This window comes from Leptonychotes weddellii, chromosome 11 (assembly GCF_054177405.1).
Source record: "Leptonychotes weddellii isolate Sample4059 chromosome 11, ASM5417740v2, whole genome shotgun sequence".
Classification (NCBI taxonomy): domain Eukaryota; kingdom Metazoa; phylum Chordata; class Mammalia; order Carnivora; family Phocidae; genus Leptonychotes; species Leptonychotes weddellii.
In genome coordinates this window covers 49,919,954-49,938,135 of record NC_138379.1, presented here as the reverse complement: position 1 = coordinate 49,938,135, position 18,182 = coordinate 49,919,954, and the positions used below count along the sequence as shown (strand labels likewise).

General features: G+C 57.7%; 1 protein-coding gene across 5 annotated transcripts; it reads right to left on the bottom strand.

Moving 5' to 3' along the window:
* Positions 1-228: 228 nt before the first annotated feature.
* Positions 229-14,007, bottom strand: TSKU (tsukushi, small leucine rich proteoglycan). Of its 5 annotated transcripts, none has more exons than XM_006745431.3 (2): positions 13,872-14,007; positions 229-2,754 (listed from the first exon to the last, which is right to left on the bottom strand). In XM_006745431.3, the coding sequence occupies exon 2, from the start codon at positions 2,744-2,746 to the stop codon at positions 1,685-1,687; it is 1,062 nt and encodes a 353-aa protein (XP_006745494.1). In that variant the 5' UTR covers positions 2,747-2,754; positions 13,872-14,007; the 3' UTR covers positions 229-1,684. The 5 variants fall into 5 exon arrangements, with proteins under 5 accessions (XP_006745494.1, XP_030897328.1, XP_030897329.1 ...); XM_031041468.2 differs by lacking the exon at positions 13,872-14,007 and adding an exon at positions 13,663-13,794; XM_031041469.2 differs by lacking the exon at positions 13,872-14,007 and adding an exon at positions 13,684-13,772.
* Between the last annotated feature and the right edge of the window lie 4,175 nt (positions 14,008-18,182).

The following is an 18,182-nucleotide window of genomic DNA, read 5'->3' as shown; positions in this document are numbered from 1 at the left end:
GGAACAGCCTGGGCAAAGGCAGAGGTGTGTTCCTGGAGCTGGGGCAGCAGGGAGAGGGGAGATGAGGCGAGACAAGGTACCAGCCACAGGGAAAGGAGCAACCACTCCGAGTAACTGCCTCCCTCGTGTCAGCTCACCGTCCAAATCCCACGAGGCTCCTGGGCTTTTCTGGGAGAACAGGCTGCCCAGGGCCTGGCCCATGGATGCCAGTCAAAGGATGGAAAGAGGGACTCTTTATAGTGTTTATTCAGTCAAGGACCAGTTAGGTGTAGGGTGGGGCAGGTGGGGGAGGACAGAGCTCTCCTTGTCCTGTCGGCATCTCTGTGGGACCAGCCCCCTGAGGCCCAATGGGCCACATACACCCCGGCTTCCACCCCACACCTCCTCCCTCAACGCATCCCCAGGACACAGTATTACAAAAGTTAACAAACGCAATGCTTTTCTTCTTTTTACAAATGACACGTTTCCATCCCCTGCCGGCAGGGGTGGGGGTGGGGTGGTTGAAGGGACAGTCCATTACAAAGGCAACAACTTTTATAAAACAAAGCCTAAGGAAAGAGCCCAGGGCTGGGAAGCTGAGATGCCGCCTGGGGTGGAGCATAAACTCTGATGGGGGCACCTGCCTCCTGAAGGATGGGGGAGACAGGCTGTGGAGCTCAGGGCCAGTGGGGGAGGAATCCAGGAGGCCCCTGCGAGTTTCCAGGACTACATAGACTCCTTGCCGAGTCCATGAGAGGCAGTTTACCTCAGGGGTCAATGGATGAATTTCCAGTCTTGACGCCGGGGACCCCACGCCAGAGTGGGAAACTGGTAGGGCTTGGGACTGGCATGCCTGAAGCTTCCAGAGGCTCAGCGGTGAACTGACATCGTGGGCCACACAGCTGGTTACGGGGCCCAGAGTCCCACCTCCGAGGCCCTTGCCTGTCCTGGGAATGACAGGGAAAGGGTGCACATGGCAGGATGGAGGAACCCAAGAAGGGGACAGAGGGCATGATTTAGAGAAGACAGAAAAGTGCAAAGGGCCTCACTGGGAGGCAGGGTGCTGGGGCCAGCTACGCCTCCGCTCTAGTACCTCAGTTAGCCACGTTCCTTCTCTAGACCTTAGTTGCCCCATCTGTCACATGAGGAGGCGCACTTGATTTTTTCTCTAGTCCCTTCCAGGTCTAAGGTTCTACCCAGGGTTCTAGAGGAAAAGAAAAGGATGAGGTGGGTCTCATGTGCCCAGAGCAAAGAGGGGGGCTACCTCATAAAAGCAGCCCATGCCCGAGTGACTGGACCGTGGGCCCAAGGGGATGCTCAGCCGTGGGCCTGACCTCTGCCCTGTCGCAGCGGCTTCCTTCCAGCCTCCTCCTATCACGGGTTGGGCTGGCCCAGGCCTGAGGGAAGGCACTTTGGGGACAAGTGGGGAAGGACAGCAGGGGACTGCTGTCTGGTTTGGCATCGAAGACCTTCTACTTATGGTTTGGGGGACAACATAGACAGAGGGGCAAGACTTTGCTCCTGGGTGCTGGTCCCAGCTCCAAAGCCTCTCCCCAGGTCCACGGCTCTCTTCCGATGATGCTGCCACAGAGGCCTGCTGGGTCCCCCCACCCCCCCGGCATTGGCACATGAAAATATAAGTTACCCAGGACCTGAGGGAGCCCAGGGCAGCAGTCCGTTATGTGGCCCCAGGCTACGCCATTTGTCACAAAGTGTCGGGGCCCTTAGCAGCCGATTCCCGGGTGTCTATGCAGTGCAGGGCCACCTTGGGGCTGGAGCCAGGCTGCCGAGGGTAGGTGCCCTCCCACACGAGCCGCCGGCAGCGCACAGCCTGGCCCACGCTGATGCTCTGCAGTGCTGGCAGGTGGAGGAGCAACGTCTCGGGCAGAGGCACCAGGCCCGTGCCCGACAGGTCCAGCTCCTGCAGGGAGCCCAGGCCTGAGAATACCTCGGCTCCTGCCCACTTGAGCTTCGGGTTGCCTGACAGGTCCAAGACCTGCAAGCTCTGCAGCTCACGGAAGCCATGGGGCGCCAGCTGGGGGAGACCTTGCAGGCTGCCCAGGGACAGGTGCGTAAGGCCCGCCAGCCCCCGGAAGGTGCCCGGGCCAACGGTGGCCAGCGGATTCCCATCCAGGCTCAGGTAGCGTAGGGGCAAGTCCCGGAGGTCGGGGACGGCGCGGAGCCGGTTCCAGGCCAGGTTCAGGCTCTGGATGGTGGGCGTGGGCAGGCCGGCCCCCGCAGGGTGCGGCGCGAGGCGGTGGATGAGGTTGTGGGAGAGGTCCACGTGCAGCGCCCGGGCCTGGCTGTGGGTGCTGAAGGCGGACACCGAGACCTCCCGCAGCCGGTTGTGGCTGAGATTCACGTCGCTCAGGGGTGAGCTGGTGAAGCTCTCGGCCGGCAGAGCTGCCAGGCTGTTGTGGCTGATGTCAAGCGACTCCAGGTAGCGAAGGCGGGAGAAGGCGGTGGGCGAGAGGCTGGTGAGCAGGTTGCGGCTAAGATCCAGACCGGCCAGCGTGGTGTAGCCCGGGCCGGCCAGCACCGACTCGTTCACGGTCTCTAGCCGGTTGGAGGACAGGTCCAGGTGCGCTGTGTCCAGAGGGATGGGCACGGGCATGATGTGGGGGCCCAGGCCACTGCAATCCACGCGGGTCAGGCTGAAGCTGTCAAAGAGGCCGAAGGTCTCCACCTCGCACTGGCACCCGGGGAAGCATGGCCGGGTGGTCTGGGCCCCGCTCACAGCCAGCAACAGCAGCAGGGGCCACGGCATGGTGGGGGCTGGAAAGAGAGCCACAGGTGAGGGACGGCAGCAGGCACCCCATACCAGATGGTTCTCGCCCGACCACAGAAGCCACGAGCCGGTGTGTCTAGGCAGAGCTGAATGCTGCCACCACCGGTCCTGTCCTCCCGGGATGCTTCCCCCGAACACTCTTCCTCATATAATTCCTGCTCCCCGCTCCTCCCTGGCCTTAGTCTCTCTATCTGTGTGGTGGAGGGGTTAGGCCACGTGGGGGGAGCAGCAGAACACTTTCTTAAAAAAAAAGATCAGCGGGTAAAAGCAGGCATGCTCTGGCTGATGTGAGGGTGGGGACTTGGAACCTTCCAGGCCTGCTTAAGACCCTGCTGGAAACCTCCTGGACTGGATGGGTCTTTGGCTGGCCTCTCCCGCTGATGGGCTAGGGTGCTCCATCCGCCTCGGCTGAGAAAGTGCTGGGTGCTGCGGACTGCGCTACCTGCCTCCCAGCGCGGTCCTACTTAACCCTCACAATGACAGAAACTGCAAGGTAGCTGTTTCTGTTGCCGCTTCACGAAGAGGGAACTGAGATGTAGAAGGTTCAGAAAGCTATGCACGGCCACACGTACGGGGGGAAGGACCGGGATGGAGTACAGAGAAGCATGACTCACTGTCATGGTGTGGCGGTGGCTGAGCCATGTCTGAGACCCACACTCCAACCCCCAAGACTGAAGCCTCTCCCTGCAAGGGGGGCCCCGCAGTGACCATCCCCACCCTACCCCTTTTGTGGATAACAACATTTCAGTCCCCAGTCTGGAGCCCCCTCCCTGGCCTGGCCTCCAGAGGCAGGATCCTTATTCCAGCTGGGGACCCTGTGTCTAGACGTCCAGATGGGCTCTGGGACAGCTGTCCCAAGCCCCTTCCCCCTTCCCTGTCCCCACCCACAGCTGATACAGCTATTACCCCTTGTTGGCCCTTTCTTTAGCGGAGGGCAGGCAGCTAGGCTGGTTCCTTCATTATACGGATGAAGAACTAGAGGCTCAGAGAGGAACAGGGTTTTTTTCCAAACTAGTAAAAGCAGAGCAGGATCGGAACCTAGGCCTGCTCAATCCCAATTCCCCTCTTTTCATCTGCTTTCTCCAGCAGGGCTGGTGAGGTAGACAGCGGAGACAGGCCCAAGAGGGGCTTGTCCCACTGACACATGCTATAACACAAGCCACTTCCCTCCCCGGCCTCAGTTTCCCTCCCCGTACAATTATAACAGTAGCTGCCAGCGATGCCAGGCACTCTGTGTATGTTGTCACATTCATTCCTCACTCCCACCCACACCTGTGTGACCCAAAGCCTAGTTCATGCCCACTGCAGCTCCGAGGACAGAGGTGCTGAGGAGGGAGGGGCTCGCAGGGGGATGAGAGAGGGCTGAGTAGTGAAAGCCTCTCAGTCTGCGGTTACCCACTCCTGCCACACAGCGGCCACTCCGCCCAGGGGACACAAGGCACCCAGTCCCACCCCAGCAGGTCTCTTCTTCTGGGGTGGCCCTGCCCTGCCCTCCTGCCCAGTCTTCCCACACCCATCCCTCCCACTGGCCCTCAGGGAGGGGGCAGCAGGATAGCATTACTAGCCCTACATGGAACTTTAAAGGGGCAGCCATCTGATCTGCACTCTGGCTCTGTGCAGGGGCAGTGAGAAGTGGGGCTCTTCTTTCCGTCCCTGCTACGTGGGCCTCTCTTCTCCCACCCCTTTCTTTTGTAGAGTCCAATTTGAGGATTAAACCGGGCCCAGGTGCATCCTGGGCTTGGGCCCCAACTGACGCAGGACAGAGTGTTCCAACGTCTGGAACCAAAAGGAAAATATTGAGTTGCTCCAGGCCCCCTTTGTTCTGCTGGGTGAGCTTCTCACCACAGGGGTTCATTACCACTCAGAGCCCCACCTTCCCTGCCAAGCCCATCTGCCCATACGCACCCTTCCTGGGGTTTAAACAAACACTACACACACACACAAAGGCCCCAAGGTTGCCCTGTGGTTCCCAAAGGTGATTATACAATGTGCCTATTAAATGCCAGATGGCCCCTCGTGAGCTCCTGCTTATGTAACCGGCAGCCCGAAAGCTGCCCAAACCCTCTCCCCTAGAGCAGGGGCCTCTGACCGCGCTCCCCAGGCCTCCGCCTGTCCTCCGTACTGCAAGGCAGTCATTCCTGCCCCGCCCTCTTCACAGGAGGTGATTCAACTCCCACTAAAGTGCAATGCAAACTGTGAAGAGCTGGGCACGAATGCGAAGTGGTCATTACCAGGCCACTGGGGACAGGACAGCTGACATAAAGGGAGCACGAGTATAGACCGAGACCCACCTGCATAACTGCGCTTGTGGGTGCTCTGAGCACCCTGGACAAGGTGCCCCCCCCGTCAGCCCCACAACGGCCACCTCTGCCAGGGGCCCCATTCTGTGCCAGGCCTGGACATTCCCAGGGGCAAGTGCTGACGGGGACAGTCCGAACCAGTCCCCACGATGGGCCAATGCTGGACCCACATTCTCTCCCACATCTGCAGCCACTCCAGGAGGTCTGTAGTCTTAGGCCTGTTTTAGAGGAAACGGAGAATGAGAACTGAACTCAGGCCTTGGTAACCTCCTAACTGGTTCGGTTCAAGTGGAACACGCACTTCTGTCCTTTGCTGGGAAAGGAAGAGGGAAGCATCCAGAGAGCTCAGGCCCGGCGCCACGGTCTTTAATACTCAGTGGCTCCGGGGCTTTGGTGAGCTCGCAGCAGAGCCCAGAGGCCTCTCCGGGGTGTCCCGGGCAGTCGAGAGAAAGGAGAAACCCCCGAGGTGCCTTACAACTTCGGAGGTGTGGGCCGGTGTCTGAGAGTCGGTGGCCCTGTCCTGCCCAGAGGAGACCCCCCTGGGGTAACATCAGGAGGGGTGCCTTTGTAGGAGTGTGTCAGAGATGCTAGGGCCCGGCCCTGTGGCTCCAAGCCCTTCGCACAAGGCTCAGGAGCCAAGGGGAAGGCAGAATTTTCTCAGGGGGAGACTGAGGGAAGATAAAGAATATTTGGGCCAGGGGCGCAGCTCTTTATAGTTCACAAAAGGCCTTTGCTCATTGGATGCCACGAGGGCCGCAGAGCGGGGTTGCCACCTGGCACTGGAGTGATGAGGAGCCTGTGACCCATTGTGCAGTGTCTTGTCCCCAGCCTCCCAGCGAGGGGGCGGCAGCCCATGTTCAGGCTCTGGTCTCCTGATTCCAGGCTAGGGCTTCCCAGCCCACTCAGAATGGCTGTTGAAGTCTCTTAGGGATTTTATGGAGTCCATAAAAATCATGCTCAGAAAAGTCTGCAGCCTCATAGAGGGGGCTGATGCCATAATGGTAGGTATCATAAGGATAAATTGCATGTCTAGGAAAATTATAACTATGCATTAAAAAAAAAAAAAAAAACCACAACAACCAACCCAAATCCTAATTTTGGAAAGTCTAGAAAAAAATATATCCATGCAACAGTTTTTCTTTAGATGGTAGAACTTTGAGTGATTTAAACATGTTTTAATCTCCTTTTCTCCCATTTCCTCTCTTACAGGAGAAGTATATATAAAACACACTGACAAATACACTAACAGAGCCTCCTAAAAGACCATGGCCATCTCTGCTTTCTCTGCTCTTGGCTAGCCACGATCCGAGCCTCAGTTTCCCCATCTGTAAAATGGAGATGTGAATAGCCAGCTCACGGGACTGTGGTGAAGACGAAATAGAATGGTGGCGGTGAGACCTCTGGCAGGCTTCCTAGCACATGGGAAGACGCCAGTGTGGGCTACCCTGCCTTCCCCCACAGACTGGGAGCTGGTGGGTGGGGGCCAGAGGGTGGGCCTGACCCATCTCTCTTCCTCCTTCCTTTGGCACACATGTAGGAAACATGTCAAAGCTCTTATCGGCACCCTCTGGGAGAGCAGTTCTTTCCTGGGAGGCACACTGTTTCCACAGAGCTGCTGGATCTGTGAAGGGATGAGTAATGTTGAGTTCCCCTTGACGGAAACCACCAGCCTGAGCTCGGTGGAGAGGAAAGGCCTTCACAGAGAGCCAGAATCCTTGGACACTAACTTGCAGTGTGAACCAGGCAAGTCACTTTACCTTTCTGGACCGGTTCCTTAAACTATGAATCTGGGATGGTAATGATGGTCCCATCGGCCTCAGAGGGGACAGGTGTGAAGATGAGACTGGGAAGCTGATTATTCCCACTGAGAAATGAGGCCCTGGGGGGTGGAGGCCTCGTGATGGAAAGATGGCACCTTTTAATCTGACCTGTAGCCATATCCACTGTGGAGGTCATTGCTCAATCACAGCACTGCTTCCTGGGGAACCTGCACAGGGCCTCGGAGCTTTTCCTGACATGGTGGTTTGGAGGCCTCTGCCCACTGGTCAGGGGTGGCCCTCCGGATGAGAACTGTCATTCTGGAATCAATTCCCTGCTCTGAAGAAGCTGTGATCCTGGGAACTGGAGCCAAACCAGGCAACTCGGGGGAAACGACTTCCTCTCTCTCAGCCTGTTTCCTCACCTAAAACGGAGACAACAACCCCTTCCTCAAGGGATCGCTGTGAGGACCTGAGACCACAGGGCCAGGAGCTGACGGAGTGCGGCTGATGAGTGCTGGTGCCTCTCCTCGGCTGTAGGGTAGAAGGAGCCCCCTGAGGGCCCTCCCCCATCCCCTTCTCTACTCTCTGGGGGCTGAGGGGGAGGCGACAGGATGACTATGTGTGGTGACAAGACAGACCCTGGAGGACAGTCAGGAGCCCCAGCCTGGTCTGCTCACACCCGTGGACGAGTCCCCTCTCCTCTCTGCGCCTCAGCTCCTCTGGCTTCACAGTGAGAGGTTTAGCCTAGACCCTGCAGCTCCAGCGTCTCAGGAGGGCAACACGTACCGGAAACATTTACTAAATCTCTACTGAGTGCAGGGCGCCGTGCAAGGCCATGGGAGGTGCATGTTGGGCGGGGGTGGGGGGGCCAGGCCCCTGTCCTCGTGAGGCTTACAGACCAGCAGTGGGGACAGGAGAGCAAGTCGGATCAAGACTGCTAACACCTGCCTTGTACCCAGAAGAACAGGACTCCAGTGCCCAGCGTGCCACCATCTGTGTGACCTTCACGGTTTTCTTTCTTTCTTTGAGCCTCGGTTTTCTCATCTGTAACAGTACGGACTCTGCCTCCCTCTGGGACCTGGGATCTACCCTGGGGAGGAAGGGAAAGGCAGACATGTGGCCATCATCGAAGGCAAGGGAGGAAAGGGATCTTTGGCCCAAGACGTATCACTTCCTTTCCAAACCCCAGCCTGCAGATAAAAGACACTGGTCAGCCAGCCTACAGAACACAGGGGCTTAGAAACTACCCACCCTGGGTTGGGGGGACATAGCATAAGGTCCTCTGGACAGGGGCCAGGAGTTATTCCTTGGTGGGACCACTGTGGCTCTAAGGAAAGTTGGGCGATGGTCTGTGAGGTCAGAAGACAAAGCCGCGTGGCTATTTCCTAACAGACTCCAGGCAGCATTCCCTCCTGTGTCAGCGAGAGTCTGCTCAGACAGCCCCCAGGACAGGTGTGGCCACATCACTCCCCTTCTCAAAACCCTCCCAACCTCTCCTCTTACCTACAGACATCAAGTTCACCGTGGCACAGAGGCACGCTGTCCCCAAGGTCCTCCCTCCCCCAGCTGAGCCCCCGTCTTGACCTGAACCTACGGTGGGGAGCTCTGAACAACTCTCGGCCCTTGCTCGCACTTCCTCAAACTCAGAGAGTTCAGGGTGGGGAACTGGAAGGTCCCCCAGAGATCACCGGTAACTGAGGCCCAGAGGGGGCAGTGACAAGGAAACGGCAGAGCAGGGCCCAGGACCCGGGTCCCGGTGCCTGACTGCGACCAGTGGCATGCCTGTGGAACAAAGTTGTTCTGTCCACTCGGGCCCCAGAGCCGGTCTCCTGGCCTGGGCCTCTCACGCCGTCTGCGAGCCTCCTTCGGCTGCATACTTACTACATCCTCTCCTGTGATTTACCTGCCTGTCTCCTGACTTCAAGTGTGAGCGGCTTGGGGCAGTGACTCTGCCTTCTTCACCTGTCCATCCCTCCCCTGCGCTGGTGTCCGAGCCAGGCCTGGAGGCCATGGCAGACCCTGTCGGGTGAAGGAACAGGCCTGCTGGACTCAGACCCAGGTGTAAGGCCAGCCCCGCGCCTGCGTGCCTGAGGCAAGTGTCAACCTTCTTGGGTCTCAGTGTCCTCAACAGGGGCAACGACGCAGAGTTGGTCAAAGCATTATGGGAGAGCGTGTGAAACACTCGGCTCCATGTCTGCCACATGCTAAGTGCTCCATGCGTGGTAGTCGATGACGGCGATGACTTACGAAGCTTCCAGAAGGCAATGACCGTGTTACTCTTCTTTATGTTCCTCCCTACCCAAGGACCCAGCACAGCGCCAGGCACCCGGCAGGTCTGTGACTGCTTGTACTGACATTCTCTGGACAGTGTGCTGGTGTGCTGGCCAGGGCCCAAACTCCCTCCTCCTTCTCTGAGACCCATCTAGAGCTCGGGGTTCTGGCTTAGGCCTTCCTGGCCCCAGGTGCCTGCCCCTGGTGCCGCATCACAGCATTTCTGGGCCAAAGATTTGCCAGCTCCTCACCACAACTTCAAGAGGGAGCCCCTGGCACAGGAATGAGGTGGGCAGGAGGCTGAGCCTTGGGCTGGACCAGGGCCCCTGCCCCCACCCGAGACAGGCCGCTCGGAGCTGAGCTGCCTCCCACCCTGCTCCCTCCGCCATGAGCTCACTTGAGCTGATGCCAACGAAATCCCCAAGTGGAAATTCCACGAACACCCGGCCGCCCCCCGCTCCCACCACCACTTAGCTCTGGAACCGCAAGGCAAAAAGAATTTCAGGGCCTTGAGGGCTGACTCTCCTAACAGAATCGCTAATGCCACACATCTGTACAAACACGTCAGCTCACCGCGCACCTTCTGTATCACCGTCTCGTTTCTGCCTCATCACAGTCCTTGACCACGGGGATCACTGTCCCTATTTTGCAGACGAGACTGACATTACTCAGCTGGGCGGTAGAGGAACCAAGTCTCAAAACCAGATGACTGAGCTCCAAATCCCTCCTCATACCGCTGGGACTCAACTTACAAATGGGCCCGTGTGGGTGACGGCTAGAGCTGATCATGCTGGAGTGTAATTACATTTACCTGTCTGCCCTGTGAGCAGGGATGGGGTCAGACTGCTCTTTATGCCCTTGGAGCTGAGCACTGGGTTGGCACAGAGCGGGTACTACGTGAAGATGTATCAGGCATTCAGAACGCTACCACTTCACCAAAGGACACCTCTTAACCTTTCCACTGCCTCAGCTGTGATCTGTCCAGTCACCCCGCAAGATCAGCTGGTTAGGTGGCCCTGTGTCTATCTTACAGCTACGTGAAGAGACCCAGAGAGGTTCGGTGATCTGTCCAGAGTCACACAGCCTGTGAGGACAGGGGCTGGACTCAGGATCCAGGTACTCTGACACCCAGTGCCTGGCCTCCTCTGACATTATCGCTGGTGCAGTTGGGCCCAGCAACCTTGGCCGAGGAGGATGATCTACAGGGAAATGGGCAAGGCTCCTAAGACTATTTCCTCCGTCTGGCGTGTCTTCTTCCCGAAGCTTGCCGAGATCCCTTCGGCGGAAGGCAGCGTGTGTAGACTCACGGGGAGGCAGTTTGGGGCAGAGGAATGCGTTTTGCAGCCAGGCAGACCAGGCGCCAACCCCAGAGTGCCTCTCCTGCCAGGAGGCTTGCGTGGGCCCTCACCCCTGAGTCTGAGCCTTCCTCTGTAACAGGATGAGAATTCTGGTATTGCTCCCAGCAGGTCACTGGATGATTACACAAGGTAAGATGAAGACTCAGTCCCAGGCCTGGCACGTATTGGTGCTCACTGCATGTGGGTTCCTGTCCCCTAAAGGCTGCTTTCAGGGGCCAGGAAAGAAAAAGGAGCTGCGACACCAGCAGATCTGAAGGTGAGGCAGGGGCAGAGTTTAAAGAATCTAAGATGCACCTGGGAGCCTTGGATTCTTTCCTAAGGCACCGTCCAGGGCCCTTCCTGGGCTACAAATGCTGACTAGGATTTAGCAGGGAATTGGAAAGGGGGTTTTGGAAAGGTTGCAGAAGCCAAAGTAGGCTGAAGCAGGTGTGTCACCTATGACAGAATGAGGACAGAATGAGAATCGGGTAGGTGGGTCACCATCTTCCCCTCTTTCACCCCCCAAGCCAGGCAGTGACCTCGCCCTGCCCAGGTTTAGCTCAGGAGGCGTCCTGGCCTGGACTGCTGTAACAGCCTTGTTCCTAGCCCCCTGCCTCCAACTGTCAGCCTTACTGGGCACCACAGTACAATCCCAACAGAAGAATAGGACCTACCATTGCTCCCACTTAAAACCCATCCTACAAAGATGGCTTGCCAGACTAGAAGCCCATTTTGCTTCCAGGGCCCCATGCCTTTGCACAGGCTGCTCCCTCTGACGAAGACGACAGAGATGCCCTTCTTTTCTTTGACCATGCATCGTCCCCCTAGGCTCCCATGGCCTCTGGGTTGCTCACATCAAAGTATGATACACTTTGTGGTTTGTGACCATCTTTGGATCTGTGTCCTGCTCATCTCCTGTGGGGCCTGGCCACGTGAAAGGGGATAAACCAGATGAATGAGATGTCCTGGACAGAAAGCTTCCTCCTGCTTGGTGAGGACAACAGTGGCCCAAGCTTGCAGGAGACTTCGGGCTTTGCCAGGTGGTGAAATCAGGTTTAGGACCACAGTTGAAGCTGTCTCTGCTTTCTGTTGTCAGTGCAATCCCACACCACAGGCACACCACAAACCTCGTCTCATTTCGTTAGCACATGTAATTCATCATCTTATTTGGCATTCACCACAGATCAGTGAGACAGGAATTACTACTGTTCACATCTGAAGGATGAGAAGACTGAGAATCAGAGGTAAAGTTACTTGGCCAAGGTCACAGAGCTAGGAAGCGACGGAGAGGGAGTAAAATCTAGGTTCTTGACTCTAACTCTGCCTGCAGACTGGTCTCCCAGTCTCCAGCACCGCCCACAAGCCAGAGAAGTTTTCTTGGAATTACCAATCCCACGCTATTATGCCTGCTTAAACCCACCAGCAGCTCTCCACGACCTGCAGATTCAAATCCCAGCTCCTAGGCCCGGCATTCAAGGCCCTCATATCTGCCCCCTCCCTTCCCTCCCAGGGGAATTCCAATTCCCACCCCACCCCAACACCCACCTTGCATTGAGTCCACAGTGCTGACCACCTCTGTGCTGTTATCAGAATACACAGCCATGCAGGCTGTCCCCTCGGTGGGAGACACTTCCTGCTCACCCCTGCTGCTGCATTCCAGCCTTCCCTTCCCAGGATGCAGGGGCTCCAGGCCCACCTCACCTCATCCCTCCCTAACTTCAAAGCCACCTCCCCTCCCCCCATTCAATACCGCAAATTACTGCCTGGGGAAAGCTCGAGACAGAATGGAGGTGCGTGTCAAACATCAAAGTGTTTCCAGGTTCTGTGGTCTCAAGCAGTCAGCCACAACAGAAAGGGAGGGGTGAAGTTGTCAACACCTTCCTTTCCAGAAGGGAAACTGAGGCAGAGAAAGGAAAGCGCCAATGTCTGCCTCCTTCCCAGATGAGTGGCTTGTGGCCCTCCTTCACATCTGCAGCATCCCCAAAACTAGGTTAAAGACTGGGTGGAGGGGGGTTGGGGGGGCAGGGGAGGGAAGGTGTTAGGGCTATATCTCCGAGACTCGGGATCAAAGGCGCAGCAGGCTTCCACTGAGCGCTCCCTCTCGGGTCAGACCTAGGCTCCGCAAGTCTGGACTTATCTGAAGGGTAGAGCAGGCAGGAAGGAGGATGGGGAAGTTCCTGAGTCACCTCCTCGTCCCGGCCAAGTGTGGGCGGCACCGCTCTCAGGCCGAAGCCCGCAGCGCGGGTAATCCCGACTGCACGCTCGGCGCCCAGAGGGAGTTCTCTCGCCCCCATCCAGAGCAGGGCGACCGCGACTCCGCGAGGCTGAGCAACTCGCCCAGGGCCGGACTGGGGGCCTGTGGCCGTCCCATTGGGAACCAGTAGGTGCCAGGATCCCAGAAGCCGTCGCCTCCCCACCTACCGGATCGGAGGGCTGGTCCCCCCATCCCCCGGGGGCGGGACGCCAGCGGAGAGCGGATCTCAAAGCGGAGCCGGGGGTTGGGGCCGGCCTCTCGCCAAGCAGACACGTCTCTCTCGGTCACATACACTCCCTCGGAGAAGCGCCCGGCGGGCAACACCGGCTGCCGTCTCCTCTCCTGTCTCCAGCCCCCACGCCGGGGCCCAGGACTGGCCGCTTACCTCTCTTCTCCTAGCTGGGTCGGCTGGGGTGTCCCGCACGCCCCGCCCAGCCGTGGCCTGGGCGAGTCCCCCAGCGCGGCTGACCCCCGCCCCCATCCTATCCCATCCCCTCGCGGCTCTAAGAACCCCAGGAGGTGAAGGAGGGGCGGGCTGCCAGCGCCCCGGCCCCGGCTGCAGCGGGAGGAGGACGGGGGCTGTTGCCAGAGGAACCAGGAGAAAAGTTTGAAGTCAAGTCGGGGGCCCGGGTGGACAGCAGGGGAGCGAGGAGTTGGGGCGGTGTCTGGCTCTCAGCGCGCACACACTCCACGGACATCCAACCCAGACACGTCGACAGGCACAGACCACGTACACGGACACACGACGATGAGCCCACCCACACCCACAACCAAATGCGGGCCCACAAAACGTGGACATAGGCACTAAACAGCCAGACAAAGCCACGGACACAAAAAGGCTCAGGCAGATGCACGTCCCCGGATCCAAATCTACAAAGACCCACAAACGCGTGATGCACGTGTCCGCACAAAGACCCCAGAGGCGCCGGCCCCCGGCCCGCGTCCAGAGCCTTTGTCTCCTGGAAGCCCTCACCCCTTGGTACGTGTTTCCTACCCCGGCCCAGCGCCAGGCACCCCGCAGCCGCTGCCGACGCCCTGGATCCAGGAAAAGTTGAGGGGCCCGGGGCCCGCCCCCAGAGTCCAGCGCCGCCCGCCCGCCGGATGGGGCGGCGAGGTTGGGGTCGGCGGCTCCGGACCTTCGCCCTCAGCGCGACTCCCGCTCCGCCCGGGACCCACACCCACCTGGAAGCCTGCACCGCAGCCGCCTCGGCGCGCTCACAGAGGCGGCCCGGCCGCGGGCTCTCCGGCCGGCGCTTTTCTCCGCGCGGCGCGGCCCGCCCCCCGGCCCCCGGCCGCCGCTGGGAGCCCCCCGCCCCCGCCTGCCCGGCGCCCAGTGGCGGCTCGGGCCCGCCGCCCGACGACCTAGGGAGTGTCGCCAAAGTGCCGGCTTTCCCGGCGCGCGCCCGCCCCGCCCCCCGCCCCCCGCCCGCCTGCGGAGCCCTAGCGAGCCCGGGTTCCACCCTAGGGAGCGTCTCAAAAGTGCGCACGCAGCTCCCGCCCACTCCAGTCGGCCTCGCTCCCAGCTTCCTGCAACCCGGATCCCTGCCCCCTTCCCCAGAGCGCCTGAGCAACCTCAGCAGATGGCCGCACGGCCGGGAACATCTGGAGGTCGCAAGAGTGCGTGTGTGCGTGTGTGTGTGTGCGCGCGCGCGAGCCAAAGAGAGGGTGGGGGAACGTTAGTAAGAAAGAGATTGGGTGGGTAAGGGTTCCCTCTTCTCGAGTTCATCCTCTCGTTTTTTTAAATGAGTGAAAGAGGTCCAGAGACATTGGTGAGAAGTAGACCAGGAATCTGAAACCGAGCAAGACTGGCTGAAAGACGAACCCGCAGAGGGGAGAGAGACAGGCTTGGGCAGAAAAACTAGCAGGAGAGGAGAGGGAAAGCAGCAGACTTACTTGCTCTGAAGGGAACCGTGGACTCTGGTTGGATTTCTAAGAAGGGAAACCGCGTGTGTGACTAGGCACCACTTATTCCTCTGCAGCTCATCCTCTCTTCACCCCTCTTTATGTTTATAAGGTCAGGAAGACATCCCCCCCCCAAAAAAAAAACCTTTAAAAAACGGGGATTGGGAGAGAAATTGCCTGGTGGATGCATTCCCAATGTGGGGCTTGCGTGAGTTTGAGTCTCCCAGTCTACACACCTAGACAGGGGTAGGGGGCAGTTGTCAGGCAGCCCAGAGCTATCTGGCCCAGGGCTGGAGGGAGGCTTTGGTCTTGAACCCTGGACCTGCCAGGAACCCCCTGTTGTGGAGAGGGCCTCTGGGTGCAGAGATTGGGCAGTGTTCGCCCTGCAGTGGCCCAGATTTGCATTCCCAGTCTTTTTGCTTCTTATTTCTTTATTACCTTTTTTTTTTAAAAAATTAGAAAAAAAATTTTGCTTGGGCTTGTGTGTATGTGTCTGCCTGTCTACCTGGAAGGAGGGAGTTACGTAGAGGGATGGGGAAGGAGGAGTGGGGGCCGCTACCCCAGCCTCAGGGCAGCAAAATTCAATCTGCTACACGGAACCAGGGTGCTTTTGCAAGTCCTCCCCTGCACCCAGTGACCGTGCAGGTCCTGCAGACGGTGCTCGCCTGGGCTGAGACCCCCAGACCCTGCGCGTTAGGGAGGTGAGGGGAGAAGGCTGGGAGCCTGGTCTTCTCAGTGTGGGACGGGAAGAGCTCTCCTGTCTCCTCTGCCTCTGGCCCTTGTCCTCCCCCAGTTAGAAACCCAGCTGCCAGAACTGGGAGGCCAGAGGGCCAAGCAGCCAGACTTCTCATCAGTCTTTGAAATTGTACCCCAGGCTCCTTTGCATCCAGTCACCTCCTCACAGTCGAGCTCATAATAAATGGGCCGCTGAGATTCAACTCTGCACCCCGTAATCGTTCTCTGTGCAGCCTGGTGCCCTCAGGAGGAGATGGAGCCCTTCCCAGCCCTTCTCCCTGCCTGGGGAGGAGACCCCCAAAAAGCATTTGGTGAGGGTCCTGAGCTTGGACAGGGTTTGGGTTCCAGCCCTGCCACTTCCCAGCTTTGGGTAATCTTAGGCAAGTCACCTATCCTCTCTGAGGTTCTGCGCCGCAAGAGAGGCTGTGATGAGAAGTAAACAGGGTAACTTAGTAAGGCAGTAAAACTTGTCACAGGAAGCACCATCCTGCAGTGTTAATTGCCAGTAGTATTATACCTAGATGTCTCCCACCAGGGATGGTGTAGAGGCTGGAAAGCCCAGCAGGCTTGAGGGGGAGGGGCGCGGGGAATGGCCATCTGACTCTCTGGCCCCCTTCCCTGTGGGGGAGAGGGCTTTCTTTCAGTGCAATCTCCCTGGGCCCTGGCCTGGAGACTTTCATCCTCCCCTCCCTTGATGTGGAGTTCTGGAGTGAGCCTCCTGCTGAGCATCTGAGAAATGGAGATAAATACTCAATCAACTCCCGGGGAACTCGGGGTGGGGGGGGGTGGGGGGGGGAGGTGCTAACTCCCACTGCCCTTTGTATGCAGGGTCTACCGGCTGGGCTGGAGAATCCAGGCTCCCCCAAATGGCTTTTCACCTAACCTACACATGATGAACAGCCCTTCACACCTTGGTTGGTGGCTGCAGGCAGTTTCAAAGCACTTCTGCATTCATCATTTCCCTGATCTTCCCTAACTTGGGCTTTGGATGGGGAATGTCCATCAGCCCCACCCACCTCCCTTGTCTGCTGTCTACACTGCAACAAAAATAACCTTCCTAAACTGCAAAACTCCAAAACTGATCATGACACTTGTCTACTTAAAACCTTTCAGTGGCAAAAGCCAAACTCCTTGGCTTGGCATTCAAGGCCCATGAGATATGCCCCCCCGCCCCCACCTCTTCAGCCTCGTTTCTGGCCACCCCCTCTTACACATTTAAAACTCTAGTCCTCTGGTCACCTGGAACTGGTGGAGGGAGACGAGGGAGGGGAGCACCTCTACATTCTTCAAGTCTCTATCCAGATTCTCCTCCCCCAGGAAGCCCTCTGCCGGGCGAAGTTGGTCCTTCATTCTATTATGTTGCCCCTCCCTTTGTACATAGGCACTATCACTTTCCCGTTCCCTTCACCCTTCTGTAGTCATCCTGACCGTTGTCACAGGCCAGGGACTGTGCTGGCTGCTCTAAAGGTCACTACATCACTTAATCCTTGTGTGGTTGTTAAGTGATTAACAGATTGATAGTGGTGAGGCCCAGAGGAAGAAATCTGTCCAGTGTCACACAGCCTGTTTTCTGCAGAGCTAGAACAATAGTTAGGGCCCCTGTGCTCCTTGTACAATCCACACAAAAGCAAAACGTGGTATAATAAGACAGACCTCGGGACCCAAGCGTCCCAGATGCAAACCATTGCTCTATCCTTGGCTACCAATGGACTTCCTTCGCCTGAGCCTGTTTCCTTACCTGTAAAATGGGAATAAATAAGAAGCCCTACCTCACTGGGATGGAGGGAGGATCAAATGAATTAACACAGATGCCAAAATGTCGTACTCCGTAGGGTGCTGTGTGCTTTTAATTGATTTCCTTGGCCAGCCGTACTGCAACTGAGTTCTTTTTTCTCAGACCGCTCCAGACTGGAGGTCAAAGCACTGGTAGTCCCTTCGATTGCCTTTGCTCATTTCCCATGTTTTGAGAAAAGCTAAAAGGTCTTTTTCTTTCCCTTATCGTAGCTGTCAAGCCCTGAGCAGAAAACCCGCCAAATCCAACGTATTTCCATGAACCTCCCGGATCTCTAACTATTTTTCTTGTTGCATTTTCTTCTTTCCAGCTGTCAGAAGCTGGCAGATCTAAAGTTAATAGAGCCACGTGAGGCAATAATAGAAAAGAAGAGCTGGAAGACAAAGACTGCCTGTCCAAGCCCCTTCTGATTCCATAGGGCTGAGTTGGCTGGTGCTATGCTGTGTTTTTTAAAAGCTCGTGTGGTGATTCTGATGTTAGTACAGGGACTGGGGGACACGGCAGAACTCCTTAGGGTTTGCCAAGTCCTTCCGCACACGTTTTCATTTTTAAGCCTCTGAGCGCCCTTCTTAGGTCGTCTCTTAGCTCTGTGTTACAGATGTGGAAACTGAGCCTCAGAAGTGACCGCCCCAGGCAGCGGGACAGAGCCAGGGCCTCAAAATGTCTCTGATAGAACTCCAGCCAGTGCTTGGCGGGGCAGAATCCTGTGCCTGGCTTTTGCCAGTGTCTCAGCAGTCACTGTGCCATGAACACCCTTCCCCTCCTGCCAAATCAAATGCTTCCCTAAATATTTCTCTCCCACTCTCCCACCTCCGTGCTTTTTCCCCTCCTGGAATGACTTTCTCAGCTCAGTCTGCCAGCTGCAGTCCTCATGGTCTTCCAAGCCCGGCTGCCTCCTCCACAAAGACATTTTCATTTCCCCCACTTTCTCTTCCTTTGAGCCTGGAAGCACTTGGTCTGTGCTTCTACGCAGCCCCCTCTCCAGCCCCGCCCCCTGCTGCCACTGGATGCCCCAACATCCCCAGCTGTTGGGGTTCCCGGCAGGTTCTGGCCGTGCCTCGCTG

Bases quoted from the DNA above. Each gene is read 5' to 3' on its own strand.
- TSKU (XM_031041467.2), bottom strand. From the start codon at position 12,881: ATGGGGGGACCAGCCCTCCGATCCG. The intron at 2,755-12,856 runs GTAGGTGGGGAG...CTCTCTTTCCAG, and splicing joins GGGACCAGCCCTCCGATCCG to CCCCCACCATGCCGTGGCCC.